At 54.6% G+C, this 26,244-nt stretch overlaps 1 protein-coding gene across 1 annotated transcript; it reads right to left on the bottom strand.

The window, feature by feature from the left end:
- Nucleotides 1-7,153: 7,153 nt before the first annotated feature.
- On the bottom strand, nt 7,154-26,022 carry DIPK1C (divergent protein kinase domain 1C). Its single transcript, XM_027068386.2, has 4 exons — nt 25,822-26,022; nt 16,235-16,918; nt 11,917-12,081; nt 7,154-9,106 (listed from the first exon to the last, which is right to left on the bottom strand). Exons 1-4 carry the CDS (start codon nt 26,020-26,022, stop codon nt 8,888-8,890), a joined length of 1,269 nt encoding a protein of 422 aa, XP_026924187.2. The 3' UTR covers nt 7,154-8,887.
- Nucleotides 26,023-26,244: the final 222 nt, after the last annotated feature.

Genomic DNA, 26,244 nt, shown 5'->3' on the forward strand with positions numbered 1-26,244 from the left:
GGGAGAATTACCAAAATGTGACACAGAGACAGGGAGTGAACAAATGCTGTTGGACGAATGGCACCGACAGATGTGCTCGATGCAGGCCCGTCACAAACCTTCAATTTGTAAAAAAAAATAAAAAATGCACTATCTGCCATGGGCAATAATTAAGGCACGCCTGCACTGGGCTTGGGGTTCTGGAAGGGACCGGGGAGAACCCTGTGTGATTTGTTGTTCTCCCACAGCTAACAGGCCATGCCGCCCAACGTCGACCTGGGATTATTTTCCCGGGTGGGTAGGGAGGTTGGGGGGCCTGCGTAGTTCACACGCACTAGGCCCACGCTGGAGTCCGACTTCGGCATGGACCTTTGACCCCGAGCCCACTGAAGTGAATTCCAACCAGACTGGCAACAAAAATCTGCAGGGTAACGGTGCGTCTGCACAAGGGGGAACTATTCTGCCGTAAAAAGTAAGAGAATCCCGATACGTTACGACATGGAGGAGCCTCCGGGACGTTACGCTGAGTGAAGCAAGCCAGACAGAAAAAGACAACACCTCTTTGAGGTCCACAGAGACAGGGAGTAGTAGTTGCCAGAGGCTGGGGGAGGGGAAAGGGGCATGTCGTGTTTGGCGGGTCCAGAGGTTGAGTTTGGGATAACACAAAAGGTCTGGGAGTGGGTAGTGGTGATGGTTGTACAACATGGTGAGTGTGCATCACGCCGCTGAATTGCACACTTAAACTAGTAAATGTGATGTTGTGTATACTGACCCACAAGGGGAGAAAAGCATGAATCACATTGACTTTACTCTTCAAGTACAAGCTACGCGTCTTCTGCTCTTTGCCTCTTTTTCCTCAAGCCTTGCTGTAGAAATTGGCCCCTTTGTAGAAAACCGTGTGGGTGTGAGGCATGGTCCCAGCTGCACAGAGTTCTGCAAAACGAGTGCTCAAGAAGCACGATACATCGGGATTGCTTTTAAAGGACGCGTATAGTTTGCCTTCCTGGAACGAAAGTCTACCGTTAACACACTCGGACTAAGACACTCCCAGGAAAGGGGAGACTCTGGGGGCCCATCCAAACCCTCAGCTGCAGGCAGTGCAGGCCCGGGAGAAACGCTCTGGACTTGAGGGTCTCACCGTCCACCCTAGGAAGGAGGCTGCCAGCCCCTTGCACACGGGGGGCACGCCACACACACACACACACACACACACACGGGGCCGGTTTGCCCTCGAGCCCGTGCCTGGGAGAGGCCGCAGCCAGAGCGAGGCCGGGATCCACATGGGGCTTGGAGAGTTGCTGAACATGCAGGTGTTTCAGCCAAATATTTTCAGAGAAAACAGCAAAGTTAAAAACGTGGCCAGAGAAGAAGTTAAGCGAGGGGTTGTATAGGGAGCAGAAGCCTTGGCCCAAAGCACTGATTCGGGGAATTTTGCAGCTTCCTCAGGATGATGCCACCCTTATTCATTGCACTCGCCGCCTTCAGAGGCATGTGAGGGAGCTGGGGAGGAGAAAAGGAAAAGTGGTTAAGAAGACACAAAACGGTAGCGGAGAAGGGAGGGTGGCCGTGCTGAGGGAGTCTGAAGAATGGAGGGTTTGGGATCAATACTGTGCCTTCCAGCCGGTGAGCTGGCGTATCTGAGACGCCGCTGAGGTCTCAGAGCCTGTCTGTGCTTCCAAGCTCACCGAAGATCGGGCTGCCTTGAAGATCTGGTTTCAGGGAGGGCGAGGTGGTGGCCGGATCTCCGCCAGGCCAGCCAGGACGTCTCTAGACAGGAGACACTTCCGAGCACCCATGGGGTGCCCTGCTCAGAAGCACAGACAAGGGTGTCTGTCTCATGGCCATCACTGAGAAACCAGATCCAAACACCAACAGTCTTCAGAAAGGTGAGGGATGAGACGCGGTCATGCTAGTAAGAAGAGGGGCAGAAGCCTGCACGGGACAACCTGTCTCTAGCTCCTGAAAATGGTCACACGGTTTCGTTGTGTTCTTAAATGTGACCGCCGGTAGTAAGTGCCCTGGAATTCCGCTTGCCCAGACCAGAGAGTTCTCTCAGAGTACCTCCAGCTCGGACACCGAAGGTGGAGTCGGAGAGAGAAAATGACTTATTCCCCAAATCACACACCTAGGGGGGGACTGCACATTTCTGTCCTTGTCGTGAGCTTACAGTATTCTCGTTGGACTCTGAAACCGAGGGAGTAAGGGGCTATCAGAGGGGGGATGTCCCAATTAAATGGGGACAAGATGGCATTTTCTCTGCTAAGACGGGCAGCTGAAGGCTCCGGGCAGAGATGCCCTGGGACCGCCAGTGGGGAATTCGGTAACCTGGGGCTGGTGACCGTTGGTATTAATAGCAGGAATAGAGGGGTAAGAACAGAAACGGTACCTCCATGTCTGCTATGCAAAAGTGATTGGGCAGCAAGCCATTATCTTACTTAAACATGATCTTTCATGCAAAAACTAAATAAATGCCCTCAGGCCAGGGGAGCATGCTTGAGGAGTGGCTATAGCTGGAAGCCCAGCCCGAGTTCCTGGGCCACCTGATGACAGCCTCCACGGTTATACTCACAGGATGAAGGATGTGGACAGATGTGGGGAGCAGCTATACTCCAGCTTTTGGGGCGCACCAGAAATCTTGGGGACGGGGGCAGCCTCGGCCCCAGAGGCCCTGATTCCAGACTTTGGAATGTGCATTCTGAAGAAGCTTCTTGAGGATTCTGAGGCAGGCGTCTCAGACAATTCGGGGAAAACACCGTTCCACGGTTTTCCGTACCAAGCAATCTTGTTCAGACAGAGACCATGATGCCAAGGTTACAACGTCTGACCCTCCAGCTCCAGCAGTTGTTATCAGGACCCTGCTTTGTGCGGACTGGAGCATCCTTCCCTTAGGACTGGGTCTAGGGCCAATTCCCAGCCATAGTGACAGCCTAAGCTGCTTGTGTAGAAGTATAATCATAACCATAATCTTGAATCATGACCAGCTAAACTGTTCACTGTGTGTTCTGTGGCCGGACCTTGTTCTTGACACAAAAGACAGGGTTCCTTCAGTTGTACATTGAGAAGGGGAGAGAAAACTGACTCTGGGGAGTTAAAAATAACAATGAGCAGAGATGCCTTCTACACCCGTCGTGGAATGCCTCCCTCGGCTCTGTCCTAGCCTGCCCCCCAACGGGCCCCGCCAGCCCCCCTTTCTGCTCTGTCCTTCGTCTTCAGGAGCCCCCTTCAGCTGCATGCGCCAAGATGGGGCGGCTTTCAATGGTTAGTGTGGATTAAAATCATGCATTTCAGAGGGAAACTTCTGATCTGTGCATTAACCCTTGCCAAGTTCCAGACTCTAAGCCTATTTAGCTCATTCAATTCCCTGGAGGACATTTATCTCCCATTTTGCAAGAGAGAAAATGGAGGTAATTGCCTCCTGCAGTGATCCAGCTAGTTAACATGAGAAGCAGAACCTTAGCCCCAGCCTCTGGCTCGGGGTTCAGAAACCTTCCATGAGCACAGCTGACTTCAGTTCACACGCCAGGTCAATCTGCACGTCCTGACACACAGCAATGAAAGGAAGCCGGGACTAGCGAGAGAAAATAATTGAAGGCGGCCATGAGAAAGCTCACCCCTCTTGTGAAAACCTACCCACGTGACAAGCTGCTTTGGAACAACATAAAGGTGAAGACTGGGGTGTTTCTCATGGCGCTTTTCTCCAGAAAGTTCTCTAAATGTATTTTGTTTCATTGTTAGCCAGAACTATGCTGACCAAACACCTTGCACTTGCCAAGGCGGCTGTAATTTCCAGTAAGTGTGTTTCTTTCCATAAAAGGACTCTGCAAATGCTATAATTGCACACTTTTCATGTTAATTGATGTTAAGAATCCGAACGGCTCATTTGTCCTGGGTCTTGCTTGATGGCTACGGAGGCATCTTGCCCCTCTCCTGTTTCTCTTACAGAAAAATGACAGAGCGTCCAGGGTGGGGCTTCGAGCCCAAGTGCCCCTGTGGGGTTGTCCACCACGGCTGAGCGCCACCCTGGCCCCTGCACACAGCCCGTGGCCGAAACGCCTCGCGGAGACACGAACAAGCTCAGGGCACTGAGGGTGGATGGACCCTCCAGGAGAAGGAGCGTGTACATGGCGGCCTCTGTAGGGTGAGAGCCCGGGTGCTAGCTGGGTGTCGTGTGCTGCCTTTGAGAGGGGCCAGGGGGTGAGGGGGGGCCGTCCCTGCAGGCAGCCCCCCTCCCCCACCATGCTCCGATTTCCGGGGGCAGCTGGCTCTTTCCCTCGTGGCCGATGACGTTGACAGCAAGTTGCTGCCCCCCACCCCCACTCAGGAGGCACCTTGGATGCCCAGGGCCAAGTGGGGGCAGGGGCTCTTCTGGGAACACGGCGCTGGGGCAGCACCGAGAGCTGAGGAGCCCCCTGGTCAGCCTGGGCTGCTGTAGCGACATGCCACAGACGACACACATCTACTTGTCACGGTTCTGGGGCTAAACGTCCCAAATCAAGGGGCCGGCCAGTTCCGTTCCTGGCGGGAGCTTTCTTCGTGGTTTGGAGATGGCTACCTTCTCACTGTGTCCTCACAGGGCAGAGAGAGGGAGGGACAGAAGAGGGACAGGAAGGAGGGGGGGAGAGGAGGAGAGGGGAGGGTGGAAAGGAGGGGAGGGCAGGGCAGGGAGCCCTAGCCCTCAGCAGCCTCTTCTTATCAGGCCACTAATCCCCTGACTTGAGCCCCACCCTCATGACCTGTCTCCCAAAGGCCCTGCCTCCTAACAGTGGCACCCCAGCGGAATTGGGTTTCAGCACAAGAATTCTGGTGTGGGGGGCGGCAGGGGCGGGGGGCAGGGAGGCCCAAACAGTGGCACACAGAAGCTCTCTACCAGCCTGCAGGCATGTGATGTGTGTGTGTCAGCACCTGCTGTGGACTTCATGAAAGGACCCACACCTGGGCCCCCCCCGAGCTCGGATTCCCCTAGACGTGAGGCGAGGCCGAGAAGACCCAGGTTAGGATTAACCGTGACCGGGTCTCAGGAGGCGCCGGCTGGGGACTGTCCTCCCAGTTCGGTGTTAGATCGCTAGACAAAGAGGGGGGGAGCCTCTGCAGAGAAGGAGACAGGGAGGAGGTGGGTAGGAAAAGCACGAGACGTCATATCCCTCCCCAAGCCAGCCTCGCAGCTTCAAATGGCCGAAAATAACCACAGTGCTCTCCAGGAGTGCCCACACACCCCTGCACAGCATGGTTCTCACAGCAGCCCTGAGCCAAGGGATTGTAGCCATCAATGCACTCACAGATGGGGAAAGTGAGACAGAGAGGTGAAATACCTTGCCCAATGTCACGACACTGATAAATGGCATTACTGAGATGAAACTTCGGATGGTCTGATCTCAGAGTTCCCGCCTGGGACCGCTAGAGCAGGGGAGCACAAGAGGAGAGAGGTACAGGCAGGCCCAGAGCCCCTGGAGAAGCAGCGGAGGGAAGGCTGGGCATGTTCGGAAGCTGAAGCCGTCTCCTAGAGCCAAGAAGCAAAGCTCCCAGAGCTCCTGCTCGGGTCGGTTGCCCCTCCAAGACACTCAAAGAGGGCCCAGCAAATGCATCTGCTCCAGGGGTCACATCTGCCCGCGGGAACCTCTCCTGAAGGCCAGTGCCAGCGCTCAGCAGCAGAACGCAGTAGGCTCCAGCGAAGACACGAGTTGGGGAGGGAAGGCCAACACCGGGCTCGAAGACTTCTATGGGTTTCAGAATCCAGAAGGTGGGGCAAGCTACGTGAGTTCCCGTCGGGGTGGCTCTGGTTTTCCCGCAGCCAGATGCCCGTGCAGTGTAGGTGACGGCTCTTTCACGCGGTCCTTGGTTTCGGAAACTCGCAGCCAAACTGCCCCACCACCCAGCTGCTCAAAGAACAGCTTCCAGATCAAAGTCTAAAATAACTAGCGGCCCTCCCAATAATTGAACATGCTGGGCATCCATCCCGAGCACTCCTGGGTGGCTGGACAGGCCGGCGGTGAGCGTGGTGCTGAGGCAGGCCCAGGGGACTTCCCGGAGGCGGCACCTCTGGGAACTGCCAGCTCTTCCCTCCCTGTGAGGAGATGAGAACGGGTGGCTTTGGAAGTGTTTGCAGCCGGGTGACGTCAGCGGCCTGTCCAACCCCTTCTTGACCACTGGGTATCACGAGGTCAGTAGCCCCCACAATTTCCGGGCAGTTAGGACACGGCAGCTGTAACCCACCGTGGCTTCAAAGCTGGAGTCGTGTCATTGTAACCCTAATCTATCAAGATACATGGTGAAAACTGACCTCTGACGAGGGACCAGAGGTGAATGCAGTGCACCACGTGCGTTAATTCGGGTAAAACTTAAAAAGGAGCAGCCTACACCCGGTGAATGTCCTCCTCCGTGAGGACACAGCTCACAGAGTTTTCTCTCCCCCGAGTGTTATTCAAACACAGAAACCACATATGGAGCCCCCTTCTCTGCAAGGGGGGTGGTTGCTCAACCAGATAAGCAACACGGTCTCACTTGGCACATTAAAAACATCAAATCCTGGGGGCCCCTGGGTGGCTCCATCGGTGAACAGCCAACTCTAGATTTCGGCTCAAGTCGTGATCCCAGGGTTGCGAGATGAAGCCCTGCGTCGGGCTCTGCACGAGCCTGGAGCCTGCTCGAGATTCTCCCCCCGAGCCCCGGCTCCCTCTGCCCCTCCCCCGCTCGCATGGGCTCTCTCTACAATATAAAAATATATATCACATATAGTGTTTGTTCATTGTGTTCTATAAAAGTGTTATTTTGCAAGGGTTTGAGGTTTTTTTAAAAAACCAAAACAAAGTGTGAGAGAGAGAGAGAGAGGGAGGGGAAGGGAGAGACACCGAGTGGTCAGACACAGGGGAAAGGGGTGAAACCGCTCCTTTGCAGCAATAACAACCCCACTGTGTTGGGAAATTACACGTTGCGTAGTCTCCATGATAAACAAAAACATGTGCTTCCATTTTGGTCTAAATGAAAACGAACATTTTCCCCTTCCCGAGCCAGCTCTGCTGCCCAGCCAGGGGGCTCGGAGCCAACGCTAATGAAGGGCTGTGATGCCAGGGTCAACCCGCGGGAGACCCCTCTGCTGTCACAGTGCGACAGCCAACTGTTTTAGGAGCACGGCCTGCAAGCCCCCTGCCCCTCCCCCGCCCTTTATCTCACACCCAGTTTCACGGAAGCCTCGCTCAGAGACAGACCCTGAGCCTCCGGTTGGCACGGTTCAGTGAGACCCTCACGGCTGCAGGAAGCCACTGCAGAGAGCACAGCCCTGGAGAGACAGGAGCCTCTGTTCCGTAGACAAACTCTCTTTTCCTTTAGAAACTGCTGGCTCAAGGCCTGCGCATCAAACTTTAGTTTTAATGTATTTCTGCCACGGAAGGGACAGCCATGGGGTTTTCCTTCCTGCCAAAGGCTACAAAGGCAGAGTGAGTCGTTCACACACACGATTAGAGGGCCCTTGAGGAAACTGAGTCATGTGAGAAAATGCCAGGGGTGACGGATGGGGGGCAGGACTGCAGGTGACCATGGCGACCAGACAGAAGTGCTCGGAGGTGGGAACCCAGACCCGGTGGGGCCTGCGCCCTCTCTGCCCCGCCCCTCACACCGTTCCATGAGCCCGGGTGCAGCCTGGAGAAATGCATCCAAATGAACACAAGCAGGAAATTCCCCTTGGTCTGGACCAGGAAGGCACCGGGCAAGGAAATGAGAAAGGGCTTGAAATTTGTGCAGTTTGTCATTTTTTTTTTAATTTCAGATTAATCCGTCCTCTTTGATTTGTAAGCCATCAATAGAATTTCCTTTTCCTCTCTCAGCATCTTTCTTGATTTACCTTTAGGGACACCAGCTGGTCACTTGCGGAGCACCTGCTGTGTCCCAGGTGTCCAGTAGAAAGGAGTTCCCTCCCGGTGGCTGCCTGGCTGGCCCCCCACGGGTTCACCTGCCTGCCCAGCGAGGGACCACAGTGTGGTTCCCTCCGTCCCTCTTCTCTCAGGAAAGCCTCCCCGGGACTCTGTCGGAGGCACCTGCCAGCGTGCGGCACGGTGCCCGGGCCTCGGCGTTCGTGCCCTTGAGAGCAAGGCGCCCGCCTCTGACCCTGCCCGACGCCGACCGCGGCACTCGCTGTCCCCCACGTTCTCGGGGACAACACGACGCAGTCCAACCAGCCTGCATCTCCCGCGCCAAAGGCAGATGCACCGCGGCGGGCGGTAACGTGCTCCCTAACACAGGCTCCATAAAATCGACGGGCCCCTCACGAGGAAAACGGCCATACGCTGTCCTGACACGTCCTCTCCTGACGGATTACGTTTGCGTTACAGACGCAACTTCTGTTTTGATTGTATTTTATTCCAAAACAAAGGCAGCCCTCGTGTCCCAGAGGGCACACCCCTTCCCCTGCCCCGGAGCCTCCCGCGCTCCCTGCTCACGCTCGTTCAGGCAGGCACGTCCTCACGCACGCGTGCACGCACGCGAGCACTCCCGTGTGAACACGCACACTGGCTCGTGTGCACGCACGTGCACTTCTTTAAATGCAGGCACGTGTGCAGGCAGGACAGCTCGAAGCCCTGGCTCTCAGGTGAGCACAAGCACGATCCTCAGAGTGGGATTTGTGCTGTTTCCCGACGAAGAGGCCTCCAAGAGGAAACCGCTGTACCTGCCTCCCTCGTGTCACTTTTAAAGGGTGGCAGGTCAGAGGCCAGCGCGGTGGCCTCCATCAGGAGCGAATCAAGCCAGGATGGGACAGAAGGACGCACATGAGGGCAGCTGGCGTGCGGTGGGAAGGGCATCAGCGATTTCACATTTCAGAAGGACCACAGCGACACCTGTGCATGCCCTCATTTGCATAGAGGAAACGTCCCGTCCTTGAACCAACGTAGAGGGAAGGGACCCAAGGCCACGGGAGTGGCTACTTCTCTGCCTCCTGCAGTTCCCTCTGTGTGGCTTGAAGGAGGCGCTGAAGCTTCCAGAACACGTCAGGGGCGGCTCCCGGGGCGCTGCCGGAGGTGCCCCGAGGGTCTGCGCATTCCTGGACCGCGTCCCGCAATTGTAGCTGAAGCGGGACGGAGACGGCCGAGGTCCTGAGACTGGAGGAGAACCAGTGGCGGAATATCTTGTCACAGACGACCTGAGGGGCAGGGGACAGAGTGGTTACTGAAGGCTGCGAACCAACCACGGAGGCTCCACAGGCCCAAACAGACCGTGGCTCCTCCCATACAACCCCACCTGCCGAGGGAGGCGTCTTCCCACACAGATGGTCTGATTGTAAAAGTGCCTTCCCTTCTGGAACTTGAACCACTCGGCACCGGGAACAAGGTCCCCCTCCCAGCCTCGACGCAGACGGGGAAGGGTCCCTGTCATCGAGTACACTTCCGAAGACAAAGGGGAGCAGAAAGTCCTGGGCGGCCAGTGCTGCGTAAGGAGCATCCCCTCGGCTGTGTGGCCGCATCGCTGAGGTTGGGCTTTCTCGTGCATATTTGGTCACCATAACAAGCGACGACCCTCTGGTTGTCCCGAGGGTCCAGTGACATGTGGGGAGAAGTAGTCAGCAAACGTGATAGACTCACGGAGAGAAGGCTGTACTAGAAGGGACTTTGAATCATTTTACTTCAGAAGCAGAAATGAAAATCAAGCCACCATCCCCTAGGGTATGAAATTCACTGATGCCGGAGATCTCCTCCAACCTTCCACTTACACTTGCTCCTGTTTCTAGAGCTTTCACAGGCTCCTCCTGCTGGGAGGGCTCCACCGAGAGGGGCGGGATTAATGTGCTTTGTCTTTCTGTATCACACCGTTTGGGACTCATTGAGCAGAGGCCTCAGTGTTGTAGTTCTACTCTTCATAGAAGACACGGAACTTTAACTTCTGAGGAACTTTTTTTTTTAATTTTTTTAATTGTTTCTTTATTTTATTTATCTTGAGAGAGCACGCAGGGAAGGGGCAGAGAGAGAGGGAGAGAGAGAATCCCAAGTAGGCTCTGTGCTGTCAGCACAGAGCCCCACATGGGGCTCGAACCCATAAACCGTGAGATCATGACCTGAGTCTAAATTGGATGCTTAACCAACTGAGCCACCCAGGTGTCCCGGGAATATTTTTAAAAGCAAATCACCTTATTTCTGTTTTAAATTGAGAATACGTGTGCAAAAATGTTAAATGTTCCCAAGGACAGACCGGTGTGCCTCCTGCTGATTGTCCAATGTTCTGTTCCCAGCTCCGCAAGGGGACCCCTTCCTTCTAGAGAGAGTATGCACACACAAGCTGATACATGTTTTTCCTTTCTGTTCTACTTTGCACGAATGGCAGTATATTACACACCCTCTTCCACACCTTCCACTCCCATCTAACAGAATACCAGGCAGAGCCTTCTAAGGATTTCCTGTTTACTTTAATGGCTGCACCTCAAATGTGTGCATAGATCATAAATTATTTAACTAGTTTCCTACTGATGGAAATGAGATTGTTTACTAATTTTTGCTATTAGAACAAAGTTGCAGTAAATATCTTGCCTGTATGTCATTTTCATTTTGCACCTATGACTGAATTTCTAGAAATGGAACTTCTGGGCCAAAAGATATGTGTGTTTTTTGTTTTGGTAGATATTGCCAAACTGACCCTGTGGAAAGTTGTGCTGAGATACACTCTGATGGCAATGTGTGATGAGAACGCTGGGCTCCCCCCCCCCCCAACATGTGTGTTGTCTTTCATTTTTGCCAACTGGTGGGTGAAAATGGTGTAATTTGCGTTGTTCCTCGCAGTCAGGGTGATGATGTGACATTGTACTTCCTTTCCAGTGAATGGCCTAGTTGATATCCTTTGCTCACGCCTCCATCACATTGTTGACCTTTTCCATATTAACTTGCAGACACTCTTTATACACTGAGGACATTATCCCCTTGCTTTGGCTGGCTTCCTAGAGAGCAGACTGGGAGATGGAGATCTGCAGGCAGGGATTTACTGAGACGCATTCCTGAGAACCACGGTCCAGGGACCTGAGGGAGAAGGAAAACTGTTCCTCACTGAGGCCGGGACGGGGTTTTGCATACGGACCCTCTCCCACTGACCGATCCCTGGATGCTACCCCCGGCATGTGGAGGGGCCATGGCAAAGACTCTGCTGGGCAAGCGCGTTCCCGGGGGACGCTCCCTGGGCCTCGGCAGCAGCCGGCGGATAAGGAACCCTCTGTCCTCTATGCTCCTGGTCTGTACGAGCAATTGCAAATATTTGCCTGTATTTTGGGGGATTTTGTTTTATGTCGTCTTTGCTATATGGATTTTTTTAAAGATAGTTAAATTTCTCCTTCCTGTGGCCTTCTGAGCTCAGAAAGACCTTCTCCACTCTCACATAATATTTTAAATTCTCCCAGTTTTACTCTGGCACACTTAGGATTGTATTTTGTATGAGTAAGTACATGAGCCTCTGGAATGGAGTCTGGTGAGCAGTGAAGTAGGAGTTAATGTGGTCCTTTGTTACGCCCCATCACCCAGCTAACCGACACCATTCGCTGCATAACCCAGCCTTCCTTCCGCCGGCCTGAGAGCGACCTTTGCCACTTATGAAACGCCCATGTGTCATTACGTCTATCTCTGAAATTTTAAAAAATTCTATTCTTTTGCTCTGTGCATCAGGGCAGGATAATTTTTTGAGCAAAGCTGCAAGTTAGAAAAGTAATACGTTAGGAGGAAATGGGGAGCTGAATAATGGGCTCCGCTGGCCGCCCTGTCCATCAGACCCCCAAGGGTCATTTGGCTGACAACCCCATGGGAGAGACAGGACAAATGACCACCCCAACTCCTGATGTCCCTGTCCCCACTGAGCACATCAAGCCCAGGTGGCGTGGAAGAGGGGACCTGGGCCATATGAATGGGGTGCCACGGCATGGTGGGCAGCAACAGCCAGAGAGGACAATGTCCCCCAGCCCGCGCGGTGGCGGCTGCTTACCTGCAGGTTGCTGTTGACTCTTTCTGCTCCACACTTGTGGGCTCGCAGATCACACTTTGAAAAACAGTCAAAGAAATTGCAGTCCTCATCCCCCGTGCAATTCTGCTCGAGAATTTCCCTCATTTTGGGTTCAAAAAAGGCCATGTCCACGTCGATGGCCACCACCTGTAACCAAGCAGCACATGGCCATCACAAAGACTCCCGGGGCCCAGCACATGGCCATCACAAGGACTCTTGGGGCCCAGCACATGGTTGTCACAAGGACTCTGGGGGCCCAGAGCATGGCCATCAAAAGGACTCCTGGGGCTGTCACGAGGATGCCGGGGGCCCAGCACATGGCCATCACAAGCACTCTTGGGGCCCAGCTCATGGCCATCATGAGGACCCCCCGGGGGGCCAATGCAGAGGGAGCCAGTGTGCCTCTGCTCTCTGAGGTGCAGGCTCCTACAGATTGCAGGATCGCAGAACGCTGCCTGCCAGAAAGAGGGGCCCTGGCCAGGCTGGGGGCCACATGCTTCACTCACACAGGGGCCCGGCATAGACCACATCGCAAGGCCTTCCCTGCCAAAAGGACATTTGCCATCACTCGTGAAAGCCTAGCATCCGGAACTCTGACTACAAGTATCACTTTTCAACTTGAAACATTTTTTCAGCTGTAAAAGTCGAATGCCTGCAATTTCTTAAAAATAAATGAATTCCCCCTCCATTGCTTTAAAACTTTGGTCTCTGACCTTCCAGGGTCAGAATTATGAAAGCCATGAATACAGATAACTTATCCCCATGAATAGAAGCTACAGAAGAAAACTGCCTTCCAGGGGCAGGTCCGTGGGGGTGCCGGTGAATGTGGAGGGCAGGACGTAGGTTGTCTATTTACGGCGTATGTGTGACCTATGCCGACTGGTTTCCTCCTGACTGGCTGGATCGAAACGTGTCTGGGAAAGGCAGTGTGAAAGCTCCTGAATTAGGTTTGATGCCCGTGGACCCTCATCCAACAGCATCAAATACAAAACGCCACTGTCAGCCCGAGAAGAGGGTGGAGCTTCTGGAATTTCAGATTTATCTTCCTGGCTTCAAACCAAATAGGCTTCAAAACCAGAAAAAGAAATAACATCTACATGATGCGGATTTTCTTCCACAACCTGAATGTATTAAAAAAAAAAAAAAAAAAAGGCTGATCTCAAACTTGATAAAACCTGGAGTCTGCCCAAATCATGCAGTTCATAGCTTCAAGGTGTTGACAAAGAGCTTTTGGAAGATTTGATGAGTTTGATGGAGTCTGCGACATTTCACAAGCCTTCACAGGTCACCCTCCAAATACCAGCCCTTCCTCCGGCCTTTGGTAGCATCTCAAAAGACTCATTGGTTGGGGTTCGTGTCCTCCTCAACTTGGTGGTGTTGGGAGCTACGCTCCCCAGTTTGGGTTTTTGTTTTTCACTCTGGAGTGATGCCAAGAGGCAGTAAACTTTCTCGGGGATGATTCGGTAAAACAGAAGAGGAAAAATACGCCCTTTCAAAATATATGGAGAACAATGAAAATAAAAAATACAGAACTTTTCCCTACTCAAGAGCTTTGCCTAATTACTAATTCAGGCACAGCAAGCAGAAATTATAATTTTACTCAATTTTTCCTGTCTCATTATTTCACTGTGTACCCTAGTTAATACACGAAAATATATATTAGGCTGTGCTCACACATCTGTCGTCTCGGTAATTTATCATAGGGACTACATGGTCTCTCTTCTTTCTATACTTTCTGACATTCTCCCCGGCTTCCCCTGGGCCCCTACCTGCGATCTCACCTCTTTACAACTTCTCTCTCCCATCTCTCATTGCTCCCTTCTCACCTCCCAGGGAGAGCCAGATTTGGTTTTCAGTGCATAATGGAGAATGGATTATAGCTATTGTGAGCATAACTGTACGCACGTAGAATAAGAACAGCAACCAAGCCAACAGAGAAACCTGAGTAAGTTTTCTTAACCAGAATCGAGAGAATCATAACATTCTTCCTTCACGGAATTACTTCACTTGCGTCTCATCAAACTTTCTCCGGGCATCAGACTAGAAAGGGTTGGGGATTATTTCATTCTCCACTGAAAAGTGTGGCTCTGGGGCAGGAAACGTATCTGTTCGAAAGGAGCATTTGCGGGCAGTGGTTCGGGGGGCACAGAGCGATGGTGTTTCCCAGTTGTTCCTTGGCAACCAGTGGATAAATTCTCAGGATCTGTAAGTGGGGGACCCAGAGAAAGTGAGTGACTGTATGTGCTGGTCGCCACGTCCCACCCCCAGAGGGTCAGACCCAGCAGGTCTTGGCGGGGGGAGGCAGAGAATTCGCATTTCTAACAAGTTCCCTGGTGATGCTGATACTGCTGGGTTTCATTAAAGTTGTAAAATCACAGGGAAAGTTAACTTCTTGAGACTCAGCATGTAAGGACGTGAATAATGCCAGGGTTAGCCAAACGGGACCCTCTGTCCTTCTTTCCCCTTCTCCCCTGAGCAAGAACTCAGGCAGAGGTGAGGGTCTGTGCACCCCAGCACAGTCCACAGGGCACAGCCTGGGCTTGAAAGTGTCGCCGTTACCTCATTGAACAAATATCTCCTGCCTATTGTGCACAAGATACTGGAAGGCACAACTCTGATGCAGTGCACAAGCCAGCAACATGCCATGCTTCCCTTTCCCCCGGGGAAGACCCGTCAGCCCTGCCTCCTTCCTACGGCCTTTTCTGGGAACCTAGCCCAGCCAGCCTCTCAGTTCCCTCAACTGTTACCGCCCCTGTTGAGTTCCACTCACTGGCACTCCATGACACTCACTGGATGAATAAACGGGTGTCAGATGAGATAACTGCCAAAGCCAGGGGTTGTGAGTGGACACCCCACACCTCCTTTCCCAGGGCCTTGGGTGTCTGCGTTCCCAGGATTTCTCTGGGAAAGAGAACGGCGGTCCTACATGTCTAGTACATAAACCTTCTGCTCACGAACTGGGGAAGCCTTGGCTGGGAGTTCAACTCCAAAAATACCCTGGCAGAGTCCTGGGCTGTCCCTCCCCCTCACAACCACGTCTAGAGGTCTCATGGAGCCCAGGGTATTGCAGACGGACCCTCCAGGAACCTCCCAGAGCCTTCTGGAACCTCTCAGCTCCTTCCCTTCCACACTTTGAGCCACTCCCAGCTCATCAGTCCCTCTGGGGCAGTCAGAGGGACTGCATTAGTTTCGTAGGTTTCAGGCTGTCGTAGGAAGGCACTCCCATGTCACCTGCCACGGAAGCCCTTGGCCAGCAGTAAGAGTACCCTCTTTGCCTCCCTTCCTGTTTTTCACCAGGATGCAGAGCACCGTTCCTCCATGAGCCGGCACGCTCAGCGGCCAGCTCTCTGGTGTAGCTCCCGCGAAGTCGGCCTGGCCGTTCGCTCACCAGCACTGGCAGCGGACAAGCTAACTGACCGCAGCTTGTGGAGGAGGGGGCCCGGGACACGGCCCCTCCCCAGCACCCATCCCATACCACACCTACTTCTTCGGAAGTGGTCCCAGCGCTTGCCCGGGCACGGGGCAAGGACGCATCAATCCGACACGCGGGTGTAGCCTAGTTGGGGGGAAGCGGGAGGGGATTATCTTCTCGTGAAACACCGAGTCCCTCCTGCCATTGCTTCTCCAGCACCTTTAATTCCATGAACGCCTGCATTGCCCAGAGCAGGAAACGGACTTCACCTGCTGCAACAGAGCAGCACAGAGCCAGATGCTTCCCCCCGGCAGGATTTTCCCTCATAGGAGCTGCCAAAACTCCACTTGTCCCTCTAGAAGCCCTGCCCATGGAAGGGAGACTAGCTAGGACCTCTCCAGGAAGAAAGGACCAGAAAACATCTCCCGTCATCTCAGAGCATGGGCAGGCAGAAAGCAGCAGCCCCAACTGGCTGTTGTACCAAAGCTCCCAAAAGCCACCTTTCCTTGTCATCCTCGGTGGCTCCTGCTCTCCTGAAGACTGTTTTCTGACTCAGCGAGAGCTCGCTTTCAAATTAGTCTACAATGTGGCGAAGCTGCTTTGGAGAATCCAGAACAGCCATTAGGAAGGACGCACCTTCCCCTGCCGGGCCCTCCGCCCCCTACCAGGCGCCTTTCCTTCTAGTTCCCGTTCCTGGAGGACGGAGGTGCAAGGTGCACGCATTGTTAAAATTCTCTCATTAACACCCCAAAAGGAGGTGGTGTGGCAGGTCTGGGTTGTCCAGGCTAGAAGGTTCCAGAAGCTTCCAGGGGTCCCCCGTGACTTCCAAAACCTCCCCTAGATTGTCGGTCCTCCACATGACACACACACCCTCCCCGAGCCACTCACCGTGAAGTCACTCCTGATGGCAAAGTTTTCGGGCTTGATGTCGCAGAGGTGGAGGCGGTGGGAGAAGTCATCGTCGAAATGGCTCACCATGTCCAGGAAGCTGAGCGCCATGTCGCTGATGGCCTTGGCCTGGCCCCGGCCGCCCCGGGGGGCGCCTGCGGCCCCGTCCAGGGGGAAGAGGGCCCTGTGGCGGGGGCTGCCCGCGGCCAGGTACTCCACCGCGTAGAAGTGGCCGCAGGAGCCCAGCACGGGCGGGGCGTGCCGGCTCAGGTCCTGCAGCAGGCTGAACAGGACGAACTCCTCCTGCTGGACCAGGGACCACAGGGTGGCCAGCTGGCCCAGCCAGCGACGGCCGCGCCTCCGGGGCCACAGCGGCCCCAGGCTGCCGTTGGGCAGCTCTAGGCCCAGGGCGTTCCTGACCTCACCGGCCACCACCAGCAGCAGCTCGGCCTCCGGGAAGTCCTGGCCGCCGTCCTCGGCCGCGTCGTCCGGCAGGCTGAGCGGCTGGAAGCTGGAGAAGGCCTCCTCCTTGGACTTGAGGATGACGGGCCGGCCGCGCCAGTCGGCCTGCAGCACCTTCTTGCCTCTCTCGTAGTACAGACAGCGCTGGTAGCTCAGTGTCCCCGCCACGCACAGGTCCTCGCAGAGGTCCCCCACCAGCACCCCGCCCCGGTACTCCTGGCACTGGAAGGAAGGGGACAGTCGGTCACGGGGCGGGCAGGGGGAGCAACGAGGCCCGGCCCTGCGCTCAGGGCGCTTCTAGTCAGCTGTTGAGAGAAACCTGTCAGGTGTGAACCACGCGGGCTATTTGGGTCCCTGAGTTAAGGAAGCGAGGGAGTTAAAGGAGCCGCTCGTATTTGTCACGTGATTCAACCAGGCCCAGGCCTCGAGAGTCAGGACAGCGGAGGCCAGAAGCAGGCCTCCCCCATCCAGCCCCGTGATGCTGGGAAAAGCCTTTCGCCTGCTGGCTCTCGCTTCCCTGAACTGTGCCAGACTCTGGCCACACATCTGGGCTGCCCCGGGGAACTCTGACCTCCTCTGCCATCAGAGAATGGCAGTCAGAGCCCAGAAGGTGGGTCCCCAGCGAGCCTCACCTGGTACCCAGGGCCGGCCACAGGAAGGACCTCTCCCGCAGGCGTGTTCCCTCAGCCTGCTGTTTCTGACACCAAGGAGGGTGGCCTATAGGGCCAGCAGCTCTGGAAGGATTACAGGGGTGCGGAGGAGAACCCACCACAGGAAGCGGGAGTTAGAAGGGGCCTCGTGGATGATGGTGTCAGCACAACTGGAGAGGACAGGCACCGGGGACACAGGAGCTGCTTGGGATACATTCTAGAAGTGTCGGGTGTGTTTGGCTCCCGGCGGTGGTGAGGAAGGTCCAGGAGCCCTCAGATGGGCGTTTCTCCTAAACTCGAGCAGCTCTTAGGATGGGTTCCACACGAGGGGACCCGGTGACCCCACCACCACATTACAAACGTCCCTCAGAAGACGGTCCCGTGGGCCCTGGCCGGTGGTCCCGCTGGGACGAGGTAGAAGGGGGAGGACAGAGCTGGTGCGGAACAGAGTAAAATGAAGGACCGTTTCTCGGTTCCCTTCTTTGTTTTATCTTTCAGGAAACCTACAGCCCTAGACACTTTATTAGGAGCTGAGCCTATGTTCTAACTCCACCTGCTCTCCCCCACCCCCTCCAGATGCATCCTCCCTCCACGTGGGCACACGCAGGCCTCACCTGCTGCACCTTAAGCAAGGGGGCCACCCAGTCCTCATCAGGTGATGAGACAAGGGCAGGACCACCACATCATCTTCTTCACTCTGTCTCCTGCACGACCAGGTGCCCAGAATGACAAGCTGGAGCTCAGCACGGTACAGCTCAGCCACGCCCGGCTGTGCCACGGCATCCCTGGCGGCTGCCCCACCGCCCTGAGCCTCGTCTCCCCTCCCTGCATCTCACCGGTCTGCCCCCCTTGGTCGGTTTTCGGGCAGGCTGTGAGAAAAGTTTGTGGAAACCACTCATTCATTCAAGTGCAAGACATCACGAGATGCCCTTGAACGGTGGCCGGGTACCTAATTCCAGGCCCTTCAGAGGCTGTGGTCGTCCACGCTCTTGGCTTTGTACTGTAAGTGGCTCAAAGTCAATGTACTTCCAATGCCTGGGTGTGTGAACAATTGCAAAATGCAAAAAACCCTGAAAAGACAACCTTCTCATGACTCTCTGAGCCTCATGTGGAATCAAAACCCAACTGAATAGTTTGTGAGGCTGTTAGTCTTCAGGTCTTTGACTTGGTGAGAATTTGCATAGATTGTGCTGCAGAATTATTAATTTGTTTGATTACTGGTTCTGCTTCATACCCAAAATATAAGGTATATGCCCCATATTATCCTTTCAATGCCCCCAAAAGTATGAATTTGAAAACATATGCCTGGCCCCAAAGTGAGAAAAAGGATTGGGGACCTTCATAAATACTCTAGTTTAATTGTTCAAAGCATGCATTACCAAAATGGTTATTAAAAAGAAATATTCCGGGGTGCCTGGGTGGCTCAAGTCGGCTAAATGTCCAACTTTGGCTCAGGTCATGATCTCATGGTTTGTGAGTTCGAGCCACATGTTGGGCTCTATGCTGACAGCTCAGAGCATGGAGCCTGCTTCGGATTCTGTGTCTTCCTCTCTTTGTGCCCCTCCCCTGCTTGCTCTCTCTCTCTCTCTCTCTCTCAAAAGTAAATAAAACATTTTTAAAAATTAAAAAAAAAAAAAGAAACATTCTGAGATGCTTAGTGGCTCAGTTGTTAAGCGTCTGACTTCACCCCAGGTCATGATCTCATGGCCTGTGAGTTTGAGCCCCGCATTGGGCTCTGTGCTGACAGCTCAGAGCCTGGAGCCTGCTTCGGATTCTGTATCTCCCTCTCTCTCTGCCCCTCCCCCGCTCACACTCTGCCTCTCTCACTCTATCAAAAATAAACATTAAAAAAATTAAAAGAAAAAAAAGAAATATTCCCAGTTCCTAAAAGAAGTAAGTGGATTTTCAGGACCGTTTCGGGAAGTACCAGGGCAAGAGCTTGGAAGACCCAGGCCACGCCATGTGACTTGACCCTGGGAGTCTCCTGGGAGCCCTTTCTGCCTTTGTGGCCTTTCCATCTCCGTGTATCATGCTGGGCGGTGGATGTGTCGCACTTGCCAAACGCTAGGATTCAAGCAACGGAGTCCTGTGCCGGTCGTGAATCTGACCCCGGAGCCTGGGGATGCCCTCCTGTTGCTGGGGCAGCCTTTTTGTCTTTGGAAAACAGACACCTGTAATAAAGCTGCGTTAACAAACACCCGCACCACTGTTTCAAGCACACTCCATGCTGCAGTCAACTTTAACGTATTTAACGTTAACACAGTGTTGGCAAAATGCCATCCTTCAAATTCCAAGGCTTGGGGTCAAGAACTGAGTGTTGAAAGCACCTGGACCCTCTGAGTCACTCACTGTCTGCTTAGAGTTGCTTCCATATCACCCCTGGTAAGAAAGCTGACTCAGGCTCCCCTGGGACCTTTCAGGCTCCTCGTGGAGGAGAGGTGGGGATGAAAGGGTTAAGTGGTCTAGCCGACCAGGAGCAGAAAGGTTATGAAGGATGGAAATACCGTGGGGCATTCACCTGACTTGTAGTTTTTCTCCTACTCTGTCTGGAATTTACAGAGTTTCACATTTCTTCAGTGAACCTGATCAGAAAATAAAAACTTTTTTTGATTTCCTCATAAAGCCCTCAAATTCCTCTTTAAGTATGATTTCCAAAGTTATTTGATTAAATTCCAGAACGCTTTTAGAGTGTTGTCACATTTGTAACTTGATCAAAAGTGCTTTTGTATGAAGTCCAGAACACATAAAGAGCAGGTGACGGCACTGTCTGGTGGGAGGAGGGGAGTCCTGGGCTGACAGAAGGGAGGAGTTGGACAGAGTCCGCTGGATGGTGAGTGGGGAGTGCAGAGGGCATCAGCTACGATGGCCCGGGGCTTTACTTTCATCCAGAACTGCTCCTGGCCAGGAGAGACAGTTGTGGGCCAAGAAGACCCCTCCAATCCTCTGAGGCTGTCAACGGCCACGGGAAGGGCTTGCTGCTTCAGCCACCCCCAGCCAGCTCCAAATGAACCATGCCACTCTCTCTCCCAACTTAACGCAGCCGACCGTGAGCTGAGCCACTATCCACTACAGGTACCAGGCTCAGGAGTTCCCAGAACAGCGGTGGCTGCCTTCCAAACTCATAAATGACAGCAGAGTATGACCTGTGCAGGATAGGTGCGCAGCCAGGCTTGGCTCCGGGCGGACTGGGTTTGTCTCTCAGCTCGGCGCCCCCAGCAGCTGTGGCTAGTTTCCAGGTCTGTAGCATGGGGAGCTAATACGGTGTCACAGGAGACCTGTGAAGGTCAGCCAAGGTCACAGGTGCAGAGGACCTGGTCATCTCAGTGATGACCCCCCTCTCCGGCCCTGGTCATTAGACGGGCAGAGGTGGGGGAGGCTTCTTCTTGGAGAGAGGCTCCTGAGTTCAGTGTTGAAAGCCAAACGGCAGGTGCGCCTAGCAGACGAGGAGACAGAGGGCAGCTCCTTTGCCGGGAACAGCCTGTGCAAAGAGCCGGAGTTGCAAAGTGGCCTCGTATGTTCAGAGAACCAGATCCAGGTGGGCAGTGTGGGAGGCAAAGTTAGTGCCAGCAGCTGTGTGTGATCGAGGGGGCTGGCCTATGAAAAAATGCCGTGTCTCTGCCAGACAAAACTGCTTCTGGCCCCCAAGTGCCAGATCAACCTTCCCGGGGAGACAGCCCCCCTGCCCCTAGGGGTCCTCACCTTTGTCCTCTGCCCCCAGCTCTCCATCCACCACACTCACCTGCGATATCCTCTCCCCCACCGGCTCCCCACCGCACAGTGTCGTCTACAAAACTACCCTGCACAGATGAAATCGAGTTCAACTCAAATGAAAGTCTCTACGGCGTTGCCCCTACAAATCTGGACGGCGATTCCAAACAGGAGTCGAAGACATTTTGAACAACGGAATAATCATCGAATTGGGGGTAGAGCCCATCCGTTTTGGAGGGGAACATTAATTACTATGGGCTGTTTTCTGAAGCTTAACACGTTGGGGCGTGAGTGTGCCTCCTGCGCGGCTGGCAGCTTGTGGGGAGGCAGTGTTGGCCATCGCAAAGGCCGGGAAGTGGAACGGGGTGCCCCGAGTCCCAGGGGGGCCTGCCAGCTGCCGTAGGTGAGGCCTCAGATCTGTGCCCTAACTTCTGGTGCCCCCGTCACCCAGCTCGTCCTAGGAGAGAATTTGCTTTACAGCAGGGTACACACAGCGTGGTTAGTCAGAGCTACTCTTTGTCACCACCCTGTCTGAGGATGTACGTTTGCCACCTGCGTTCCCACTCTCTTATACACAGTGTGAAATTCATCCACTGTGGCTGTGCTGGTTCCAGTGATGGAGTGGTCTGCAGGATCTTTTTGCATGTCTGAGCCTCCTAAACACAGAGAAAGAACTAATCTCCTATTTGAAAAACAACGAATTTAGCTGGGCGCCTGGGGGGCTCAGTCGGTTGAGCTTCCAACTCTTGGCTTATGCTCAGGTCATGAAATCAGGGTTCAGGGGTTTGAACCCCATGTCGGGCTCTTGGCTGACAGTGTGGAGCCTGCTTGGGATTCTCCCTCTCCTCTCTGTCTCTCTCTGCCCCTCCCCTGCTCTCTCTCTCTCTTTCTCTCAAAAATAAACCAGCACTTAAAAAAAATAAAAAAAAAAAAAACAATGAACTTAAGTACAAACTACAAGTTTACAAGCTAATTAAAAATTGTCATCATGTTAGAGACAATAGTGAAATTATCTTATGTGCCACATGTCTTATTGAAGTAGCTATTTTTGAGCTCAAAAAAGCAGTTTATTCACTTCAACTCAATTTTTAAAATCACTTTTCTCTGCATATGAAGGGGTGTTGCCAGCGTGGAGACAGGTACAACCCTGTGCCCAAATGAGTGCACGTATAAAATCCACAGGTATCATATTGAAAAAAAAATTAATAAACTCTCCTTGTAGTTGACTGGCATTTTGTGATTATCTGAGCTCACAGTGGGTTGGCATTTCTAGCCTACATGCGTGCATACAAACGCACACTGCCAGAATTCTCAGGTCTGGTAGGAAGCGTCTCAGAGGCTGTCGGTTAGGATCTCTCCAGCGTGTATCATGGTTCTCAGGCAAAAACAAAACCTGTCCACTCTAGTCTGGGAAACTGCTGACAGGGTCCCGGAGGTCATGCCTAAGGGCTGGGTTTTCTTTTGTGTATCCGTTCTTGTTTTCGAGGAGCATTAAGTCTCTATGTGGTTAGCAACATATCCCACTATAGAATTCCTCACCTGAGCAGTTATCTGTGCATTGCAAAATCTCAGAACACTGAGCCAGTTCACCCTCCAGCCCTTCTTGGCCCCTGGATATGCCTTAGAAGATACATATCACAAACATGGCCAAAGCACTCAGAAAAATAGAGTCCTTCCCTCCTGTAAAATCTTTCCGGATGCTGTAGTCCCACTGGGGTCATGGGGTTTCTACCGCAGCAAAGAAAGATAAGCCTGCCCTATGAAGAAGCAACCTCTACTGCAGGCAACTAAATTCATCACTGGGGAACCACCTCTTGGGCTGGAGTTTCCACTACCAAAGCGCACAGGGTTACACACGGGCTCTGTGACGCAGTGCGCCATCAGGATACTCTACCTCTGTGGGGCGCCGTTTCCCATCTCTGAAATGAGGACAGTAAAAGCCCATACCCCCCAGGGGTTGTGGAGGGGGACAGAATGAAATAATACAGGGAAAACTACTTTGCACAGGGCCTTCCCGGAGTCAGCCCAGCGGGCACCTGCAACATCTCTCTGGGCCTTGTGAAACGCTCTGCAAGCAGAACGGGGGAGCCGGGGTTGTAAATAATCAGACACAGCATAAGGCTCGCCAGCCTGGCCCCTGTCACAGCTCGCCGGAAAAGAAGGGCTCTAGAAACCTCACGGAGAAGTGGAAGGGGGCTTACGGATGTCTTGATTATGAGATGTGCTGGAAAGCCACGGCGCAGAGGAGCGCAGCAGTCTGACTCAAAAAATGCAAAGCTAGGAGACGGAGGGCTCGACTCCTTGGAGAAATGCCAGCGGGCTCTTCCAGCCCTCCCCTCGTCCAGGGCCATGGAGCGCACTGGGCTCCCTCAGCAGGCGGGGTACCTCTCGGGGGTGCCAGCAGGCCCGACTCCCAGCCACTGGAGCTCTGCACCTTTGTCTACAGACTCCCCCGCAGGCCGGCAATGGCACCTGTCATGCCCGAGGCCTGGGACACCAGGAGGCACTCACCATCTCTGCCAGGGAGGGAGGGGGCTCCCTGTGGCTCCCCCTGAGCTTGGTATTCAGAGGGAAAGCTAATGAGGGCCTGGAGAGCAGTCAGAAAAATAACAGCCAGTTTTCTTATGAAGGACAAAAGCCAGGCAGGATGCATTGAAAGTGCCTGGGAGCCGGGAGACAGAGGGCCGATTCAGCTGGAGTCCTGGGAGGCCACAGTGCCGGCCTCTGCCCGGCAGCCAGGGCCCAGCCGAGTCTGCGGTGCGGGCCCCGCCATGCTGTTCCAACCCTGCTCTCGTTCAGAGTGTCCTGGGGAGCTGGGAACCAGCGTGCCGAGGGGGGCTGACATGAGCACATCCAGAACGGAGAGGGTAGAAGGCGAGGAGGCAGGGAGAGAGGCAGAGAAGGCCAAGGCCGGAGCGCGTGTAAGAAATAATGGCCTTGAGTAGGGCAGCCAGGGGACGTGCCCCAAAAACTCAGTTCATTGAGACAAGGTCAGACGAACTTCAGGGAGACAGACAGAGGCGGCGTTTCGATTCGTTCCTTTGGCAACAGGCAGGATTGAGAGGCTTTAGGAGCAGGATCTATCTCCCCAGCTTCGTGTTGACTAAAAGTGAGCCCAGATGGCTGCCATTGGAGACAGAGCGGTAGAGCCTCTAACCAGAATCGGTTTTAATTTACGGGCGGGAATGCTGGGAAAGTTATGATTAGCTCAATTATATTAGGCCATATAATTTCCATTAGTCCCTTTCCCACTTAACCAAAGACAACTACCTGAAAATAGCATTTTTATTTTAATGTAAAAGATTACTGTATTATTTTTGTGAATAGCTATTCCATCGTGGCTACACTATTTTTGTTCATTAAAAAAAAGTAGTCAGTCACCCTAAAAACAGCGGCGGGGCGGGGGGGGGGGGTGAGAAGCCTTTATAAGTGAAAGGAGTTTTTATATAGGTCACTGAGAAACTCAATGAGTTGTTACCAAGTTACAGAAAACTTGATAGAACTTCAGTGTCAGGGTCCATACATGCCTGGTAATGGATGGATGATTGATACACAGGATGCAGGGAACCTGTGGTGAGGGTCTTACTTGCATTATTATGAGTTCATGATGACACATGTCAGACTCCATTAGGGAATACGATTTCTGTTCATTTGTATGTTTCACTCACTTTAATTTTTCCAATCTCACTTAAGAATTTTTTAAACCTTTAGGCTCTGAAGTTTTGAAAACCTACACTCTCAAAACACCCACTCATAAGTCAGCAATCGGTCTGTAAACTTCCCATGCGGTTTTTTTTTTTCTTCCCCTTCGGGATTTCTTGGAAAATAATTTTTCACAGCAAATGCTTCTATGGTCACTGTTTTAGGAAGCGGACAACCGCTTAAAAAACCAACGGAACAGTAGTTGCCAGTGTCTTGGCCTTTTTGGCTTTCCTTGAGGGGATTCCTACCTTTCCTCAAGTCGCCCAATGCGCATCATCTTCCCCACCAAACCGAGACTGAGCAGCACCCAACGTTTGGACTCAGCGAAAAGAGCATCTGGGACCCAGTGCGCCAGGCAGCCTGCAAGCCCACGCTGTGTCTCTGACCGCCCGGCCCGCCTAGGACCCCTCAGGCCCACCCCTCTTGGAGGAGACTGCGGTCTCGACCCCCGGGACCCCGGTCTGCCGGGGTCCCCTGGCCTGAGCGCGCTCCGCCGGGGGCCCCACAAGCCGCGCAGGGGAGAGCCGCGGCTTTGGGGCGCCGGGAGACAGGGGCCCTACCAGCCGCCTGCACTGGGCTCGGGAGGGACCCCCAGGTTGGAATCCCAGAACAGCCGCTGGGCGAGGCAAGCAGACCCGAGAGGCAGAGGCGTGGTCCCCGCCGCCGAGCCCCGCCGCCGGCCCGCGCCCTCGCCCTCGCCAGCGCCCCGAGCCCGGCCGCACCACAGCGGACGCGGGCGGCGAGGCGCGGCCGGAGACTCAGAGCCGACCTGCAAACTTTCCGAGCGCGGGCTCGGGGGCGGCAGGGCAGCAGCTGGGCAGGAAGACTCTCGGGACAAAGGACCAATTTTGGCGACAAGGGAGAGACACCTCCGCGCGCCCGCAGAGGACTCCGGAGCGGAGAGACCGGGTTGTCCGCATGCATCGGGCACTCCCTCCACCCCGCCCCCCCCCACACACACCGTGGGTGCCGCGGCCGCGCCCGGCTCCCGGGGCCCCCCGGAGGGTGTCCCGCCCCGTGCCCCCGGGGAGCGCGGCGCGGGCTCGGTGCGGTGGCGGGACCTACCAGCGCGGCCAGGATGCGCCGGCTCTTCTCGTCGGTGCAGCGCTCGGAGAGGACGCCCGGGTGCGCGCGGAGCAGCAGCGCGGCCGCCAGCACCCAGCCCGCGGTCCACGCAGCGCAGGCCAGCAGCGCGCCCCGCCCGCACCGCCCGCACCGCCCGCGCCACCCGCGCCGCCCGCACCGCCCCGGCCCGCTCCGCGCCATGACCCGCTGCCCGCGCCCCGCGCTCTCCCCGCGGCTCCGCCGCTCGGCCCGGCTCGGCGGGGGAGGGGGCGCGGGGGAGAGGCAGCGCGAGGGGAGGGGGAGGCCCGGCGGCCCGGCCCGGCCCGGGGGTGGCGGTGGGGGGTGGAGTGTCCGCCGGCCCCCGCCTGCGCGCCACCCGCGCGCCGGGCGGAGGGGGCGTCCGCTCGCGGCTCCCGGGGTCTG

Source organism: Acinonyx jubatus, chromosome D3 (assembly GCF_027475565.1).
Source record: "Acinonyx jubatus isolate Ajub_Pintada_27869175 chromosome D3, VMU_Ajub_asm_v1.0, whole genome shotgun sequence".
Classification (NCBI taxonomy): domain Eukaryota; kingdom Metazoa; phylum Chordata; class Mammalia; order Carnivora; family Felidae; genus Acinonyx; species Acinonyx jubatus.

Coding starts and splice junctions, on each gene's coding strand:
- DIPK1C (XM_027068386.2), bottom strand. CDS start 26,022: ATGGCGCGGAGCGGGCCGGGGCGGTGCGGGCGGCGCGGGTGGCGCGGG. Junction 12,082..16,234: donor CCATCAGGAGTGACTTCACG/GTGAGTGGCTCG, acceptor GCTTGGTTACAG/GTGGTGGCCATCGACGTGGA. Junction 9,107..11,916: donor GAGTCAACAGCAACCTGCAG/GTAAGCAGCCGC, acceptor CCTGCCCCTCAG/GTCGTCTGTGACAAGATATT.